Source organism: Nomia melanderi, chromosome 12 (assembly GCF_051020985.1).
Source record: "Nomia melanderi isolate GNS246 chromosome 12, iyNomMela1, whole genome shotgun sequence".
NCBI lineage: Eukaryota > Metazoa > Arthropoda > Insecta > Hymenoptera > Halictidae > Nomia > Nomia melanderi.
In genome coordinates this window covers 4,269,037-4,287,394 of record NC_135010.1, presented here as the reverse complement: position 1 = coordinate 4,287,394, position 18,358 = coordinate 4,269,037, and the positions used below count along the sequence as shown (strand labels likewise).

The 18,358-nt window shown below is 27.7% G+C and overlaps 4 protein-coding genes across 8 annotated transcripts; 2 read left to right on the top strand and 2 right to left on the bottom strand.

Annotated features, from left to right (window-relative positions):
- The first annotated feature begins 516 nt into the window (after positions 1 to 516).
- Grip128 (gamma-tubulin complex component 5) lies at positions 517 to 6,666 on the top strand. Of its 3 annotated transcripts, XM_076372503.1 has the most exons (16): positions 517 to 1,038; positions 1,497 to 1,607; positions 1,704 to 2,132; positions 2,220 to 2,482; positions 2,551 to 2,722; positions 2,823 to 3,033; positions 3,111 to 3,411; positions 3,473 to 3,666; positions 3,741 to 4,041; positions 4,105 to 4,324; positions 4,409 to 4,697; positions 4,772 to 4,975; positions 5,057 to 5,139; positions 5,214 to 5,373; positions 6,125 to 6,308; positions 6,435 to 6,666. In XM_076372503.1, the coding sequence occupies exons 2-16, from the start codon at positions 1,536 to 1,538 to the stop codon at positions 6,649 to 6,651; spliced, it is 3,300 nt and encodes a 1,099-aa protein (XP_076228618.1). In that variant the 5' UTR covers positions 517 to 1,038; positions 1,497 to 1,535; the 3' UTR covers positions 6,652 to 6,666. The 3 variants fall into 3 exon arrangements, with proteins under 3 accessions (XP_076228618.1, XP_031830564.1, XP_031830565.1); XM_031974705.2 differs by lacking the exons at positions 6,125 to 6,308; positions 6,435 to 6,666 and adding an exon at positions 5,600 to 6,089 and having other exon boundaries at positions 521 to 1,038; XM_031974704.2 differs by lacking the exons at positions 6,125 to 6,308; positions 6,435 to 6,666 and having other exon boundaries at positions 520 to 1,038; positions 5,214 to 5,579.
- RagC-D (Ras-related GTP binding C/D) lies at positions 6,645 to 9,390 on the bottom strand. Of its 3 annotated transcripts, none has more exons than XM_031974707.2 (7): positions 8,823 to 9,390; positions 8,390 to 8,541; positions 7,909 to 8,315; positions 7,709 to 7,845; positions 7,500 to 7,642; positions 7,226 to 7,374; positions 6,645 to 7,132 (listed from the first exon to the last, which is right to left on the bottom strand). In XM_031974707.2, exons 1-7 carry the CDS (start codon positions 8,823 to 8,825, stop codon positions 6,933 to 6,935), a joined length of 1,191 nt encoding a protein of 396 aa, XP_031830567.1. In that variant the 5' UTR covers positions 8,826 to 9,390; the 3' UTR covers positions 6,645 to 6,932. The 3 variants fall into 3 exon arrangements, with proteins under 3 accessions (XP_031830567.1, XP_031830568.1, XP_031830566.1); XM_031974708.2 differs by lacking the exon at positions 8,823 to 9,390 and adding an exon at positions 8,683 to 8,813; XM_031974706.2 differs by lacking the exon at positions 8,823 to 9,390 and adding an exon at positions 8,741 to 8,810.
- Positions 9,391 to 9,436: 46 nt separating this feature from the next.
- Positions 9,437 to 13,884, top strand: LOC116426147 (uncharacterized). The gene is made up of 4 exons (XM_031974703.2): positions 9,437 to 11,497; positions 11,569 to 11,667; positions 11,738 to 11,900; positions 11,968 to 13,884. Exons 1-4 carry the CDS (start codon positions 9,621 to 9,623, stop codon positions 13,873 to 13,875), a joined length of 4,047 nt encoding a protein of 1,348 aa, XP_031830563.1. The 5' UTR covers positions 9,437 to 9,620; the 3' UTR covers positions 13,876 to 13,884.
- Positions 13,885 to 15,361: 1,477 nt separating this feature from the next.
- LOC116426151 (cyclin-dependent kinase 2-interacting protein-like) lies at positions 15,362 to 16,800 on the bottom strand. Its single transcript, XM_031974709.2, has 4 exons — positions 16,208 to 16,800; positions 15,820 to 16,043; positions 15,643 to 15,751; positions 15,362 to 15,558 (listed from the first exon to the last, which is right to left on the bottom strand). The coding sequence occupies exons 1-4, from the start codon at positions 16,236 to 16,238 to the stop codon at positions 15,362 to 15,364; spliced, it is 561 nt and encodes a 186-aa protein (XP_031830569.1). The 5' UTR covers positions 16,239 to 16,800.
- Between the last annotated feature and the right edge of the window lie 1,558 nt (positions 16,801 to 18,358).

Here is an 18,358-nt window from a genome sequence, read left to right as displayed (position 1 = left end):
CATGATTATAAAAGAAATTTATATTGTTGTATAACATTATTGTGTGAAATACGTTTATACATGTACAAACTCTTAAAACGATCACTTTTCCACTTATATTTACTTAATTATAACCCTAACTTACGTTTTTATTAAATAAATTTCTCAAAACAATTTGTATTTCATATAATTTTATTGAATTTTTGCGTACCATTTTACGTGTTAACAAACTCATTTAATAGCATTTTTATAAAATTTTTTTATGATCATAACCAGTTTACATATTAAAATAATATTATATTAATAATCTTAACATAATAAATATTCAAAATATTCAAGTTTTATCTAAACTTTACTTTTATTCAATGAATAAAAGTCATGAAAAACTTTGTACTTACATAGTCTATTTAACTTTAAAGTTAAATCGGGTGTTTCGAACTAGGAGCTTACGAGCTTTCTAGGGTTTTTCCCCCTCATAACTTGGTCGCGGTGAATTACCTACTGCATCACAGTGTAAATCGGTGCCCGCGGGAACTCTAGTGACACTCCCCTCACGATAAGTTACTCTCGTCATACGTAAATTCCGAGTTATCTAAATACCTATATACTAGCATGAGGGGAGTAAGTCAATACCTCTATATAAGTACTATAAATTGGTATACGCTAATCGAGAGTTACTAGTTTGAGGGGAGGCAATTTGACACTAATTTAAATAAAATACAATAATAATGGCGGTATTGGCGGTACATGCGTCACGTGACAGACTTGTTATTGGTTTATTTTGAACCAAACGAAACCAACCTTCTTGCAATAAGTCTGAACAAGTTTTACAATACTTACTTCATTGCAATATGTCTAAGCAAAACTTTTATATGATTTTCTCATTCCTTTGAATGAATTGACACATTGTTTACCTGAACTTTCATATAACGTAATTGAAAGCACATATATTTTTACTTTTTCTTGATAAATTAGTCATTATTTAAATAAGATATGCAATAAAACCAATTATAATTACAAATTATAAAGAATCACTTTTTATAATGCATATTCCAAGACGTGAGTTCCTAAAAAAATTATTTAATTCTGTTGTTTTATTCCATTTAATTGATTAAACAGAAAATTTTTAAAGATTTTTTCAATAAACATACAATTTCATTAAGAAAAAAGTAGACAAATTTAGAAGAAGAAAGTGACTATTTTTGTTAATTCTATACTTGTAAATAACACTTTAATATTTATTTAAAGATAAAACTTTTATCTTCAAAAATTTCGAAGACTGTTTTTCTTTGTAGAAATGTTTAAATTATGTTTATGAATTTTCTCATATCATTGTCATTAGATTTAAAATCATACTTTAGAAAGAGATTAAAAGACTGCATATTTATAAAAAGCTATGTAACAAATTAAATGAAAGATTTATAGGTGGTTAGAATTTCGAAAAATACTTAACAGTGTGAATAATGATTTTGTGTGTTTGATGTAATTAATAATTTGTATTTATTTGTATTTTACAGCCTTCTAATAATCGTTTTGATTTTCCATTATCTGTAAAAATGGGTACAAAAACATTAAATGATATTCATAATGATATGAAGCAATTAATAACAGCAATTACTTCATTTGAGGTAATATCTATTATAGTTTAATTGAATAACTTATACTTATTTATTGTAATGAATGTTATAGTAATTTCTTAAAAGTATATAATCCCTTAATTACAGCAAAGTGAAGAAGGATTTCAAGTTTGCGAACGGTTTTGTATGACAAGTATTAAACATCATCGATTCCTATCTGTTAATAGCAATAGTACAAAAGAAGCTATCAAAGCTCTAGTTACAAAGCTCTTAATTCATGGAAAGTATGATGTAGCAAAAAAATTTGAAGAACTTGTTAATACATTTTTAGCAAGTTTCGATTTTGAACAGCATCCGCAATATGATTTACAGTGGTATTTATTAACTTTACTGTTAGAATTATCCAAGGAAACCAGTAAATCCAATTTAGAATGTTTAAAGTTCACCCGAGGAGAATGTACATTTAGTGCAACAGGTGAAAATGAAAATGAAGCAACGGAGGAAATTGATTGGGCCCAGTATTTAAAAGAAGGTCAAGAAAATTTCTTTGATGATTATAAAAGTGACACTGAAAGTGTAAATATTTTTAATACCCTATATTTGTATGGTATATCTGCATTATATTAGGTTTTTTTAGAATTTTGTATTATTTCTTTTTTATAGGAATGGTCTGATAATAATGAAGATGTTATTGATATGAATACACAATTTCAAGTAACTAAAAATTGTACAGATTCAGATAAAGCAATATGCATACCTACTACTGCTAAGACAGAATTAGACACATTGTCTATGGCTTTAAACAAAGAACTTAAATCTAGAAATTGGTTATTATCAAATGTTCAGAACACGTGGTGGCATGAATTGGAATGGTGGAAATATCCAGTCAAGAGTCAATTTTGTGATGCTTATCTTTGTGAAATTTGGTAATTATTCTCTTAGGAAAAATAATGTTCCATCTGTGTTGTACAGTTATTTTTATTATATAAAATAGGCATAAAACAATTGGAACAGATTATGATACCTTTGGAACTCTCAGCGAATATCTAGTATGTAGAGAATTATTGTGGATGTTTTATGCTCCAGCGCATATGGTAGTATTTCAACAAAGTGAAAATGCACATTTCTTTATTCGCCCCAATATATCTATACCCAGCTTAACAACTGTAAGTATGCAACAGAATATATAGTTCAAAAAACATGTTTGATATATATTATGTACATAATTTTTTATTATTCATGAACATTACTACTAGACATTTTTAGGTTGCTTTCAACAGTATTCTTTTGCCACTTTGTAAATATTTTTCCATGATACACAAGATGGAACAATTCAATGCTGAGATATATTCAAAAGACAATGGTCTTTATAAAAAACCACCTTTTACATATGAAGCATATAATGCAGCACTAGGATGTCATTTGATGAAGTTTAAAAATGAAATAATTGATATAGAAAAAAGATTTATTAAACAAGGTACAACAAAACTTTTCTATAATTAATAAGTTTATGATTCTATAGAGAATTATATTGTGTCATTGTATTGTTTTTAGATGAATCTCTCACATTGTTATCTTTATCAATTCTTTTGAGGGAACATTTATATAATATAAAGATTTTGTACGAAGTTCATCAAAGAGTTATATCTGATTGGAAAATTCATCCAAATTGGATATGCGCATCTAAGTTATTATCATCTCTGTATTTTGAAATGCAGATATCACATAATCGGAAACGAGCAAATATTTGTGCCAGTTTATATTTATGTAGTCTTAGCGTTTATTTAAATATAATTGATACATGGTTAAGTGAAGGACGGTTTGAAGATTGGAGAGAGGAATTCATAATTGTCAGGTAAAACTATCTGAATATAAATAGAAATTATAATAGGTCATAATGATGTTTTTTCATTCAGGTTTCCAAATAATACACCATTTGAATGTAATGATCAGTATAAAGCATTTTCTTTAAGGCCTTTGGACAGTTTGTGTTTAACAGATCCAATAATGCAGTTTTTAATCAAGAAAATGCAGCGCATGGGGCAAAGCGTTGAATTGTTAGTATCTTTAGACCGCATTACAGACATATGGAAAATTAACACTGAAAATGGTAGTATAGACTACTTTCATTTTTACTTTAGAACTTACTTTAACATAAAATATCTAATTAACTTTTGTTTACAGAAACAAAAATGTCTTTGGTTAATGAATTTTATTCTAAATTAAAGTTGGAAATTTCTAAATTCAATATGCATGAATCACAAAAAGAAAACTCTTCGCATCAAGAAAATATAGAAACATCGGATAAGGAGGATGAAGATGTAGAAAGAACAATTATCCAACAACTGACAGAATTCAACAACCTATTTTTTTTAAAAGCTTTAGAAGACTACATTCCTTCTGAATTATTACAAAATAGTGAAACTGATGTTTATTGCTCTAAAACTAAGAATACTGAGACTGATTCTAACAGCTTATTTGAAAGGTATTTTTGTTATAAACATTAAGTAGCTTCTGAAATGTAGCAATTTTTAATATATGCTTTCAGGCTTGAAAAAACATCGTATTATATTTTGCCATTTAGAAAAATATTAAAAAACATATTGGCTGAAATCTTAGTTTCAAGATATAATAGTGCTAGTAAATTAGTAAAAAATATTATGTCAGAGGAATATAAATTAGAATCCCATTTAACATTAATGAGATCGGTGTATATGATGGAAGCAGGACACATTATGAGTAAATTTTACCAAAAATTGTTTCAGGAGGTACAGTATAAAATATTTTATGATTAGTTTCATAAGTAGTTTTTTTTCTATAAAAGTTTTTATTTTCTATTAAATTCTTTTTAGATCGAATCTAATCAAATGTGGAACAATTCATATTATTTATCGTGTATTCTTGAAGAGATTCTTTCTCAAAGGTGGCCAGATTCAAGTTCACGTTGGTCTGTTACAGTCTGTAGTACTCATACGAATCAAGTGTTAGTGGCTGCAGATAATATAACATTACATTATACAGTAGGATGGCCTATAAATATTATATTAAATGAAGAAACGTTCATAAAATATAATGAAATATTTCGATTTCAATTAAAATTAAAGTGGGCTTTGTGGACATTGAATAATTTAAGATTTTGCGGTGAGATAAAATATTGGCACATCGTTAAAGAAATAGTTTTCTAGAATATGATAAATTATAACGTTTTTCTGTAGATTTGGAAGGATCAAAATCAATGAGTATGGTGAAAGACAAGTTGGAACAATTTCATATAAGACGCATTGAAAGTTTGCGATTTTGTTTATTGCACGCGATTACCTCTATACATACGTACTTATCAGGTCAAGTACTACAAAATTTGAGTCTTGTATTGGAGAAGTCTTTGATGCAAGCTGAGTGTCTCGATGTAATCATATCAGGTAAAATGAATTTGTAATTTATATTTTCATAAACACACATGGATATAAACTTTCCATTTTCCTGATGTATTGCAATTACAGTACATAATGAATATTTGCAAAAAGTTTATGAACACTGTTTATTAACACCCGAATATGATGATTTGATGGCAACTGTGAATAATGTATGTATATTGAATATTGTTTTATTGAAGGTGCCATAATCTGCATAAATGTACAATTTATATGATTCTTTCAGTTGATTGAAATGTGTAGTCATGTTCGGGCTCGGTGGAACTATAAAAAATTAATGTTTGCCAGTAAAGATTTGGATCTCCTAGAAAACAGTTACACTAAATACCACACATATCTTGCTTTAGCACTTCACAATGCAGTACAAAACAAGGATGCAAATTATTGTAAGTCACAAGCTCTTTTGACAGAGTTGTACAACATATTTCAATTTGATATTCCTAAATTTCAAAAGTTTTAAACTTATTTATACGGAATCATAAAATCATCTTAATAATAATACTAATTATTGTTTTAATCGTTTCGGTAATCCTTATTATATTATAATTATGTATAATAGCATAAGTATTAATATTATTTTTAATTTTGCTTTTTTGCTTACTTTCTTTACAGTGACTGGCTTAAGCTCAGCATTTAACTGCAGTATGTCGTATGTTTAATATTAGTATGTTTTAATATTACATTCCTTGAATACAATAGTAGTGCCATATGTATAGATAATAACAATGCAGCATGTTAGCTGTATTATTGCAAGAACTTTTTTTTATACTTTTATTATTAACTATGTTAATGCCTAAAAAATGTAATTGGTTTAGCATTAACAAAACAAAGATATTATTCCTATCCTTACTAATGCTTTAGCACCAATTATATCAAGTCCCATTTACAAAATTGTATCTTCATGTCTTTCATAATTTCTGTATACTAAAACTTATATAATATTTTGTAAAATATTAGTAAATTATTTTTTTTAACTATACTCTCAAATATTATGGTAAATAATTTGTACATCAGAAGTATATAGATTTATATCACAAAATAAAGATTTAAATCCTTTTTAATCTATTTTTTTTAATTTACTTAATAAAATGGTTTTTTAATTCCAACATTCTACCCATTCCTATACATTCCTTTCAGATGAATTATTGTTGCAATATCAAATGAATGCAAGAAATATGTACATCAGGAATGATGAGACCCTTTGTTCGTTCAATCTCGGTCGCAGTTTTCTAATAGAAGTAGCATTTCAAAATTTGCCTCCATCGGGTTTACCTATTCCTATTCCAAAAGTAATACACAAGGCAGATTGGTGTAGAAACAGGTAAAGAACCTTGATTCTAAAATTAATTCTCATATGATTTCAGTAAAAGTATTTACATTTAATCGTTTCATGGAAAATATTTTTAAATTATTATTGTTGTAAATATTTAAAATTTGAATTTTTCAGTTTAAGTTCCGATTATTCTTTACCAAATGAAATTACTTTAAATGAATATGAACAAACATTTTCATATATACGTTGGTATCAATTAGAAGAGAGTATTGTTACATTCAGTTTATCTCCTTACATTTTATTCCATAAAATGGAAGATGTTATTGGCGATATCAATAATATACAGGATAATCAACCTTATGAAATTAAAGGAAAAGACAATAATATTTGACAAAAATTAATTAATAATTGTATTAATTTTTACTTTTATAAATAGCAACATAATTATAGTGCCATATATACATTTATGTTCTTTAACATAGTTTTATTAAAAAAAACTTATAAGTAGTAATAAAATAATAACATTGTGTTAACTAAGTATTTATGAAATTAAGTTATGGTAATATGACTGTGTAATACATTATTACTAGTATGTAAAAAGAAAGTGAAAAAAATGTATATGAAAGAACCCTGACTTTCTATTGCAAAAATTTTAAATATTATATACAGAAGTTAACTCTGTGCAATTACAACAGTACCATTTTGTCCTATGGTTCCAGTTTGTGATACTGTAGGAGCATTTGAAGTTTCATTCGAGTTAACAGGTGGAGTCGAATGATTATTAACATTTGTAGATGCTAAAGCCTTATTGCGTAGTTCAAACACTTGTTGAATGGCTTTACGAAAACAGAGGAAGTTATAATCGATTACACCTATTGATAAAGCAAAAGAAAATTATAAGTATAGAACATGTTGTAGTATATCGTATGTAGGTATTCACAGATGTTCCTGAATAGCTACATTACCTTGTCTATCAAAATTGTCTTCCCGCAAGATGCAAACTAGGGCCAAGAATTTATTAACTTCTCGCAAATATAAAATTGTTCCATTATTTAATTTGATCAGACTGGAACTTTGACTGTCAAATGCTGCAGCTTCTAAATCTTCTCTCAAACTAAAATTAATATATAACAATGCTTTTATACAAGGCAAAAAATTAGAAACTATTTTGCAATGCATATATGTAAATATACAATAAAAATGTATTTAAAAATATAAAAGGATGTTTAGGCGACCTACCCATATATGCAGGATACATCGATAACAACATCAATCATATCACAACACAATTCATAACTTTGCATATCTACAGGAGAACTATCAGTTGCAATATAAATTTTAGATACTACATCAAATAAAAATGCTTTTTCAATTGCAGAATGCTGCAAAACAAATCGTAATTTATATCGTGAAAAATTCAACCATGTATAATTTATGCTTTTTCTTACCGATATAAGTATATTAAGTAAATTTTCTAAGGCTGGTAATTGTGGTATTAATTTTTGAACAACTTTGCTAAATGCCTCAAAAATACTATGATCATATATGGATGTTAAGTGGAAGCTTAAATGTATCTGATCACATCCTGAAATACATATATTTATATACCTTAATAATACAGAAACGAATTTCGTTTTTTTTTATTTACCAGAATCTGCAAGGTCATCATTTGCTCTAGTATGTATGTCTCTTTGTGTTTCCATTTTACAATCATCAGTTAAACCATCTACTTTATGTATGAATACTTCGAATCTGATTGCTTGGTTAACTTTATACGCTTTTGTAACTGTCAAGTGAAGTTTATTAAGTGCTTCCATATAATCGTCTTGAGCATCAATAACAAAAACTAATGCTCCACAACCACCAAATATCATATCACTGTCAAAAGTAGGATCAAAGAAGTCAATTTGTCCTGGAAAATCCCAAATTTGAAATTGTACGAAACTGGAGTTACTTATATCATCTTTAATAATCTTATTTGTGCTTTCCAAGAATAACGTTTCATTTGGAGACATCTTATGAAAAACTACTTTCTGTATTGATGATTTTCCACTCCTAGAACAGACATTAATGTTATATAATTAGTAAAATCAATAAATAAAAAAGTTATAAATCATTTAAGTGAGTACCTTCTGAGACCCATTAGAAGTATTCTTGGTTTTTGTTCCCCAGGTAAAGGATCCATAGATCCTTCTGTTTCTCCATCGAATCGTGCATATCCAAAATCTTGAGGAAACGCACCTACATCACGAACTTCTTGATATTGATCGTCATCTTCATCCTACAATAATAAATATTCTTTTTTACTGTTATATAATTATACATTTTAATATAACAGTAACTATTAAATAAGTGTTACTAATAGTTTTTTATATATAAAAATAATAACATAAGTAATATTAATGCAGACAAATAATATTACCAAATAATTTCTATTAAAGAAATTTATTTTAATTATTAGCAAAGTACAAGAATATTACATTAATCAGTTGAAAATAATTTATCAGCATATGACATGACCAATTATTATCAGTACAGTGATTTGAGTCATCAACCACTTACCATATTCGTATTGTTTAAAATGCTTTATTTATTTGCACTATATGTTATAAAGTAGACTATATATCCATAAAGTTTCTCAATATTACAGTATAATGCACATTCAAGAATGAATATATTAATAGTAATTACAAATTAACATAAACTAAAAATGTATTCGTTTTTCATCACTGGAATTGCAATAAATGATGCACGAGTTATTTGACACAATATCAATGTGAACGACGATTATACTAAAATATGACTAAATTGACACATAAAAATAAATATTCACTTTCTATGATTCAAGCTTTCCAAATACACAATTGTAAACGAAATTTACATTTTTTTATAATAGAATAAAATAGTATTAAGTACTTTCTTCTTCAATGAAATATTTATTGATTGTTAAATGTATAATAAATTTTATTTTAATATAAAAATATGTTTAATCGACAAAGATTAAACACACGAAGTAATATAATGAGATCCAATGTTTTGTCATGTAATCACTAACATACACTCAATTGTGATATTGAGTGAAGGATACGATGAAAATAGACATAAATGTGAACTACCAACTATACGATTAAATTATAATGGCGCTGTCGCCATTTTCTTGAACGTATCTGTAGCGAACTTCATGTCCCTCCTGTGTTTCTGTTTGCGCGAAAAACGTGTACAGCGAAATGGAGTAAACGCATATCGTAAAGTGATTTTGCGAGAACGTAATTGTATAAAATGTTATGGTAAAACATGAAAGTGATTGCTATTATTCTATAATTACATTTCATAATCTACTAATCTATAAAAGGTAGGGATATGGCAGAAATTTCGAATTCCACAGTGTTTACAAACGATGCATCCTCCACTGGTGCTTCCGATCTTCTTCAACAAGCGTTCCAACAAGTTGTTGATGATGATGATCACGACAACGAATTTGTTGCGTTTTTACAAAATGATGATAATGAGTCTGAAACTATTCACTTGACTCCAGAACAAGCAGCGGCCTTAGGTCTAACCTTCGAGGTAAATTCGAATGAAGAGGTTATGTACCAACAGGATCAAGATAATGCTGGTTCAAACACGCAAGAAAGTGTTCCTACGGATGATAACATTAACTTACAGGACCAAGCACAGTTACATTCTCAAGATTCTATAACGATTGATCAATTAAGTTATCAACCTGAAGAAGTACAAAAATCTAATGATAATGATTTGATTAAAACAGAATGTATTGATTTCCAAGAGTGGCATATGCAAAAACTTTCTGAAAATGAACACCTTGAAAACCAAGTAGTCGAAAATGATTTATCGTTGAATGAAGTAAATTTAAGTAATCAGAATCATGAATCTCAACAAATACTTGAACATCAAAATAATATGCTTCAACAAAACTCAGGTACACAGACAATAGTTTTGGAACATTCTAAAGTACACACAATAAAAACAGAAGTTGGGCATGTTAAGAATATTCATGAAAATGATGTGCAATATACAATTGACGATAATGTAGCACAAAATCCACTTAACACAATACCTAGTTCTCAAGCGCAAATCTTACAAAAGCTACCTGTTATTTTGCCATCATCACAATTTATTATAAAGCCTGCACAAACTATATTAAAGCCAACTAAAAATATTAGATTACTTCAAGGTTCAAATAAACTTACTAATGCTACTGTGAATCAAATTAATACATTACATTCGCTTGGTACTGCTTCAAGTCCTAATTCCGTGCTGTTGTCGAAAGCTACAATATTGAATAATTTACCATCACAAATAATAAAAGCTACACCTATCACAGCTCAGTTATTAAATACCACCGGAATATCAGCACAGCTGTTAAATACTTCTCAGATTATAACTGGTGCTTGTGAAATACAGAATCAATCTGTTACTGCATCCCATATTTCTAATGCGTTAGTAAGCACTGCCTCTGGAGGAACACAGAATCTTGTTACTTCACAAATACGTTTATCGCCCATTGTGAAAACATCACAGCCTCTTCAAAGGAGCAATGTTCAACAATTTTTAACTCCGGTGCTAAAAGGTGCATCTACCGTGCTTCCGAAATCTAATCAACTTATAAATGGTACAGGTGTAGCAACAACTATCCCTGCACAATTATTAAAATCAGTACAAATTTCATCTCAGTTACTTAAAACAAAAGGTACAATTGGTAAGAAAACAACAGTAACAACTGGAGTACCAAAAACTACTATTAATTCTAATACACCAGTGGTTCTCAGAGCTGCATCTATTATGAAGACTCAAGATTTAAAAGCAACAACAACAAGTTCAACATCTATCTTAAAACCAACTCAAATTTCTTCAACGCCTATATCCATCTTGAAACCTCAAGCAAAAATTGCACTAAATAACTCAACTAAACAGAATGTAACTATCTCCGCTCAAAACATTGTCAATATTTCTAATAATTTACAAAATGCTTTACAAAAATCACCTGTAACACAACAAAGTGGTATATTCGAACCTGCCAAATCAACACAAAATGAAGCTGTTAAGCAAAAACTTAATCTTGTTGTAAACGGTACAAATTTAAAAGTAAATAAAAAAGTTAAAAGTACTCCCATTAAGCCTATGTCAGTAGTAAGTGATTCTACAGATGTAACTAAACCATTGGGTTCTAGTGAAAATCCAATACAAATAGTTCAACAAGGCCAAACATTTCATAGGTAAGTGAAATTATCTATTTATAATGGTTTTAGTATTTTTTTCATTTGTATGATGTTCATATCTATTTTAGTATGCAACGCTTGACACCCACACAATTGAAACAAATTGCTCATGTCTTGCAACAACGTAGTCAAGAAACTACTGCTTCAAATGAAAGAGTTGTATATAGGTTTGTATATTATACGTGTTTATTATCTGTTATTAAATGCTACAGTTAAACAATCCACATATAAATTTAGGGTTGTATTTCCTGAAGAACTTGATTTGCGAATCAGAAATCCAGGAAATTTAATAAAAAATCGTGGGGGAAAAAGGGGTAGACCAAAAAAGAGTGCTATTAGACCTTCTTTGCTTCCTCCTAAACCATCATTAATACCTGATGAAGAACAAGAGGAACTAAAGGTAGATTGAATTTATATTTTTACTAAATTGCAAATACATTGTACTAATATTCCAATATATTCTATAGGATGAAAGGAAGAAAGTTGTGGCAAGGACACGGTCTGGAAGACTATCTAGACCACCTCGACACATGGTGCGAGATTATAAACATTTACATCATTTAGATTTTTTACAACCCGACTTAGATGATTCAGATGGTGGTTATAGTGATTATAATACAAATAATGACAAACTTGAAGAAGAAGAATCACCTAAGGAATTGTTAACAGGATTAGAAGTACCAAAAAGAAAAATATCAGATCACTTTAGATGCCCTACATGTAATAAAATATATTTAGGACGCACACGAATGGCAAGGCATTTTGAAATGCATCCTGATCATGGAAGTCCTGAACAACTACCTCCTCCAACGCCTGAACCTGAATTGAAACAAAATGGGGGCCAAGATCCCTTGAAGCGTAAAGGAAAAAAGCGTGGTCCGTGGGCTTATGTCACACCGGAAGCTAAATCAGAAAGACGACAAATAAAATTGAGAGAAGCAATTTCTGTGTGTGAAGATCTTGAAATAATCAAAATTGCTGCAAAACCAGTACTTAACGCACAATCATTATTTGATTTATTAATACTAAAATCTGAGAATAATGTGAGGAATTTCTTGGACGAATTAAAATTACTAATGGGTAAAATACGTGAAAAGGCTGCAACTATACTAACAATTGCAAACAGTAATGAAGAATTAAACAAAGATTTAATTGATATAAGTGAAGAATCACTTTGTGATGTTCTAGGATTGAATCCTGGTTTGTACAAGATTAATAACGATGCTTTGAAAAAAGTCGACACTCCTGTTTGTAGCACTTACGTAAATGGAGAACCTCCTTTAAAACTTCAGAAAACAGATAATTCTGAGGATGCTAAAGAAAATATAGAGGAACGAATGTCTAGTGGATTTTCAGAAAGTTCAGATCTTAGTGTCTCAGACTTCTTAAATGACAGAAGAAGTGAATCTGTAACAAATCCTACTTGTCCAGAAGTGCTATCAGCTTTAACACTGATGAGAAGAAATCCCAGTCCTGTAAATAGTACAGAGAATAATAAATCTAACACTGTGTCAAAATTGTTAATTTCGAATCCAGAGATTCAAAGTCAAATTTCAGATACTCCTGGATTCCAAAAAGTGGATATTACTTCACCAAAAGTTTCAAGTTATCAAAAAGCGGAGTCCCATAAAGAAAATTTCACAAAATTAGGAAACGGTCTAGGATCAACAGCTTTCTGTAAGGTCGAAGATAACTTCGAACAGTCTAAGTTAGAGCATATAGAAGAAGCTTTCATAAAACTGGAGTCAACAGAACAAGTTTTTGTTAAATTAGAAAACAGTCCTATGGGAGCTTATTCGAAACAAGATACCCAAAATTTTGAAAAGATACAAAATGGGTTAAGTAATTTGGAAAATGGATCTCAAAACTTTGCAAAAGGTTTTCAGAAATTAGTATCTAAAATAATTCCCATCACATCTTCAGATATAAATTGTGCTAAAACTCAATCAGCTCCATTAGATACAGGTTCTTGTAAAATAATGTCTGCTACTTCTGGTTGTAAGATTTCAGATAGTATACCAATTTTGCAAGATACAGTACCAATAATTTCCAATAATTGTGATACTAGTATATTTGGCAGTGCAGAAAATTTAGATATGTCTAAAATAGCTCAATACGATCACATTGCACACTTAGATATTTTAAATACAAGTGGAGTGATAGATAAAAATTTATTAATTGACGAAAAGTTGGTCGAACAATTGCATTTAGTTGATCAATCAAATTTAGTTGACGAACTAGTATCTGAACGATTAAAAAATATTATGCCCGATAATATATTGGAAAATAATTTGATATCTAATAACTCAAATTTAGATACGGAACTCGATTTTGATGCATTAAGTGAAGAATTCAATAGAAATACTAGAAGTTGATTCTTGGATGATTGTGTGCAAAATGTTCCTAAACAAATTAAAATAATATGTATAGTGTATAAAGATACTGAATTTATTATACAATTATTTGAAATTGTATATGTATGCATATAATTACACAATGGTGTAGATATTTTTTTATAGAATTTTTGACAGTATCATAATCAATATAATATAACTTCCATATTTGAATGAACAATATCAATATTAAAATAATATAATGTCTAATATTCTGGTATGTGTATGTACATAAGACTGTTTCTGTTATATTTATTTTATATAATATATGTCTTATGCAAGAAGATTACAACTTCAATAACAAAAGCATTGATGTTGTCTTTAAAGAAGCTTTACTTTGTCGAATAAATTTCAACATAAAAAAAGATGTTACTACTACACATCAGAATTTTTCATTTTTGGTAAACAGTCTTTATAATCGTACACATAATGCAATTAATAGTTACAGTTTTAGAGCAGTCTCCTGAAAAAAACTTAAGTCATACGTAAACGAGGCAGAAAGTAAGAAGTTAGACTTGCTAGAACTATAACTTAAACATTATAAAAATATAAATATAGAAGTTTTTTGTAAATGTAATTTTGCATAGATATTAATTATACTGTCAGTTACGTATACATTATCTTGACTTTAGTTACAGTGCTACAAAAATGATCATGCACAAATTATTTCGCAATGTACTTTCTAAATTTATAATTGCAAATAATCTTTTTTTTTTAATAGGACAATATCTCTAACGTGATTCTATTCATCGATGAATAAGAAAAAAAATTAATTTATATTGTATCAATAATTTCGTTACAGCTGTAAAAGAAAATATTGTAGAATAAAAATGCGATAATTTTGAAAGTTTAAAGCAACTATTTATGAATTCAGGTGGATTGCTTACAGCTTTTATACAAATACTGCATTAAGAATACTTTAAACATCAATAAGATAATTCCATCCACGTTGTTATAGCATTTATGTACAGTGGATATTATTAATTTTGTATTTATCTGTAAATATGTATTATACGTGTATAAGAAGTTATTGATATGATTAAACGTTAATGGCACTAGTAACTACTAGATTAATTATAACTAACTATGAAATATATTAACTTTGCAGGTTTGGTTCCTTGTATCTATGATACATTCTTTAGAATCTGCATTTGCAAAGAAAATATAGCACATTTGTACTTGTCTATATCTGTATTTCTTTGTGATCTCAGGTACCAATTGTAAACAATTTCATAGCGCGCTTTGGATTCTGAGTATATATATATGTAATAATTCCATATTTTCTTTTTCTTTTTTGTGAAACTATACAGATGGTATTTCAAAAGCCACAAATAAATGAACATTCTATTAATGTTTGTTTTATTTCAATAGTTGCAAGTTATTGTGTACAAAAAGTTAATTATAAACTTCAAATCAGTTTTAAAGTTACAAAAATACTTACCAAGATATGTACCAACAATAACTACAACTATCTATGTCCAGTTTCTATCAATAATGATTCCAAACATATTATTAGACTTTCCGGTAACAACGGTTGATGTACCCATGTAGCAAGATATAACATTTTCAAGGATTCTGTATACTGATGAGCTATATCTTCAAAGACTTTACGTTTCATCTTAGCCTCTTCAGAATACATTGTATGTATTACCTCTGCTATTTGACCTATCGAAAATGTTTGAAAATGATCTTAATTAGTCTTTTTAAAAATAAATAGATGATTTGTCCTTAAAATAATATTATATCTACCAAATTTAGTAATAGGCCATGTTGTAAATAACTTATCCGTATCTTTTTCTAAGGATGTTGTTAATTTTATTTGGTGTGCAATTTGAATAAAATTTTTTACGACAGAATCCTGAAAAGAAATCTGTTAATATCTTACATATTTTAAATCTAAGATTATATATCTAATACAATCATTACCAATGTATTGCAAATGGATTCTAATTTGTCACATAATTCTTGTAGAAGCTGAGAATAAGATGAATTCTGTTTTTCTCGCGTTATATCTTTTAATAATGTTATTCCTTGTAAATGAGTTGCATTCCACTGTTGTATACTTGCATGGATATCCGCAGCTAAATCACGTATATGTCGAGCTGCACCTACTAAGTTCTTTCCCTGCATTGGTTTTTTTGATTGAATTTCTGTAACACAAATATAATTTGAAACATGAATTTATTTTTATTTTAGAAACACTTTTATATTAAAGAATGATTTCAATAAAAAATTATTTCTATACCTTTAAGTGTACATTTACATTAAAAAATAAGTGATAGATAAATTAAAAGAAAAGGTTTTGGTTACTTACCATTAACTGGAGAAAATTGTTCTGTATTCATCTTAAGTTTGCTGAATATGGTACAATAAAAGTTTTTAATATAAAAACATGTTATTAAATAAAGAAAGTTAATATTTAATAATTGTATTGTACAGTTAAAAAAGAAATTGAGTGCATAAGAAAAATATTAAACAGAAGTTATGCAGGTAGAAATATTCGAGTTCATAGAATTTAGAATAGTTATTACACAAACAATATGTATAGTAATATGGAAGGTGAGTATATACAAATTATTAATTTTAAATCTGCGTATTTAGGATATGAAAAAAGTAATAATGAAACTTATATTTGAGATAATAGACTTATGCTAATTAGAATTGCTTCATTACTGGTTAATTATTGTAAAATGAAATAGTATTTTTGACAAAAGACAACCAATGACAATAATGTTCCTGCTAAGCAGCTCGAACTGTACATTTACAAAAATCACAAATGATAAGTATAGACCGTAATCTTATAATTATTTTGAAACTTATCTAAGTAAGTTAAACAAATAAAATACTGTCTCAGATTTTTTATTAAAAATGTCTTTAAAATTTTGTAAACCTTATATTTACAAAATTTTCTTGGCATTTTTGAAATATGCATAATATTTAATGGGACGTAGATGGCGCGTGCGTAGAATACAAATGGCGATTGTTATTAAGTTTTAATACATTTTATTTGAATGGATTCTTCTATATCGATAACCAATTTTTCTTAAATAATAACAATTGGATTTCTTGATTTATAAAATATCATGTAATATTTAAAAAAATGAAATTCTTTACATTACAACATGAATAATTGAATTATAAATACCAATACTGATCAAAGTATCAAAAAATGTGTAAAATATTATTAAAAATTTTTGAGCAATTTTTTTTTATATTAAATTATTCGTTAAATTTTAGATGTGCAGGTAATACGCTTTGTCTTTGTAAATAGAAGCAAGTGATCTTAATTTGTTAAAAGATTTAGCTTTAAATAAATTTTGTAAGATGTATGGTACGTAATATTATTTTTTTAAAATAAACTGAATAAAACAGTTGATAATAGGCAATTAAGAAATAATAAGTTCGATACATTAAAATTTAAATAAATGATAATAAGATAAGATTGTTATTAAAATACAAATAATGAAATTATTAAACAAAAATAAGTCTCACAAATAAAGAAGAATATCAACGATGCTCATTAAATTGGGAAAAATCGGAAATCAATTACTAATAATGATGTAATTATAATATTATTTGTCATAAAATCTATTAAAGAAAATGATTAAACATTTAATCTGTTTTGAATGGCCAAAAGTAGACAAATTCTCTTTTTAATAAATTAAAGAATAATTTGATTTGAAACTTTGATCTGTCTGTACATGTATAAGGAATATTTATGAAGTTTTATACAGTATGCCCGTTTTATTCATGTCGAATAATTTCTTAATTAGTGAAGACGTGGAAAAATATTTCAGATAAGAATTGTTCGACATGATGGAAAGACATTTAATAAGCTGTTTCGATTTTTCTTATATTGTCATTTAATGAAATTTCAAGGTCAACACAATATAATTAATGTCAGTTTATTGTATTTTTTAATTAATAATGTATCGACTATTTGTATAAATATTCGTTAGGATCCTCGGCTTCGGTATTTTATTAATTATTATTGAAATTTTATTTTGATTATTTATTATAATGAAAAAATTAATTTTTTCTTATGTTCCGCGAATGTCTAAAAAATTGGATATCGTCTCAGTGTCGCTAATTGTACTAAGTGAACACTAAACATAATTTATTTAAAATTTGTGTGATTTAAAATTTTTTTAAAAATTATTTTTCTAATTATGATCTTAAGAATTTGCATGAAGATCCACAGTCTAGTTATTAGTTTTATGAAACAGTAAAACAATGGTTCTGGATTTAAATCGACTAAAAGTGGCGTTTTGTTTATAATTCTATGCATCTGCAATAAATCAATTCAATTATTAGCACTGAAACTACCGAGTGTTTAATATAATTAATGTCATCTTTATAAAAATTGTAACAATAGATTTCTTTCGATTTCCTTATACATTTAATATAGTATTCAAATGAAAATATTTATTTTAAGATCATTTTGGATATTTAACAGTTTTAAGAT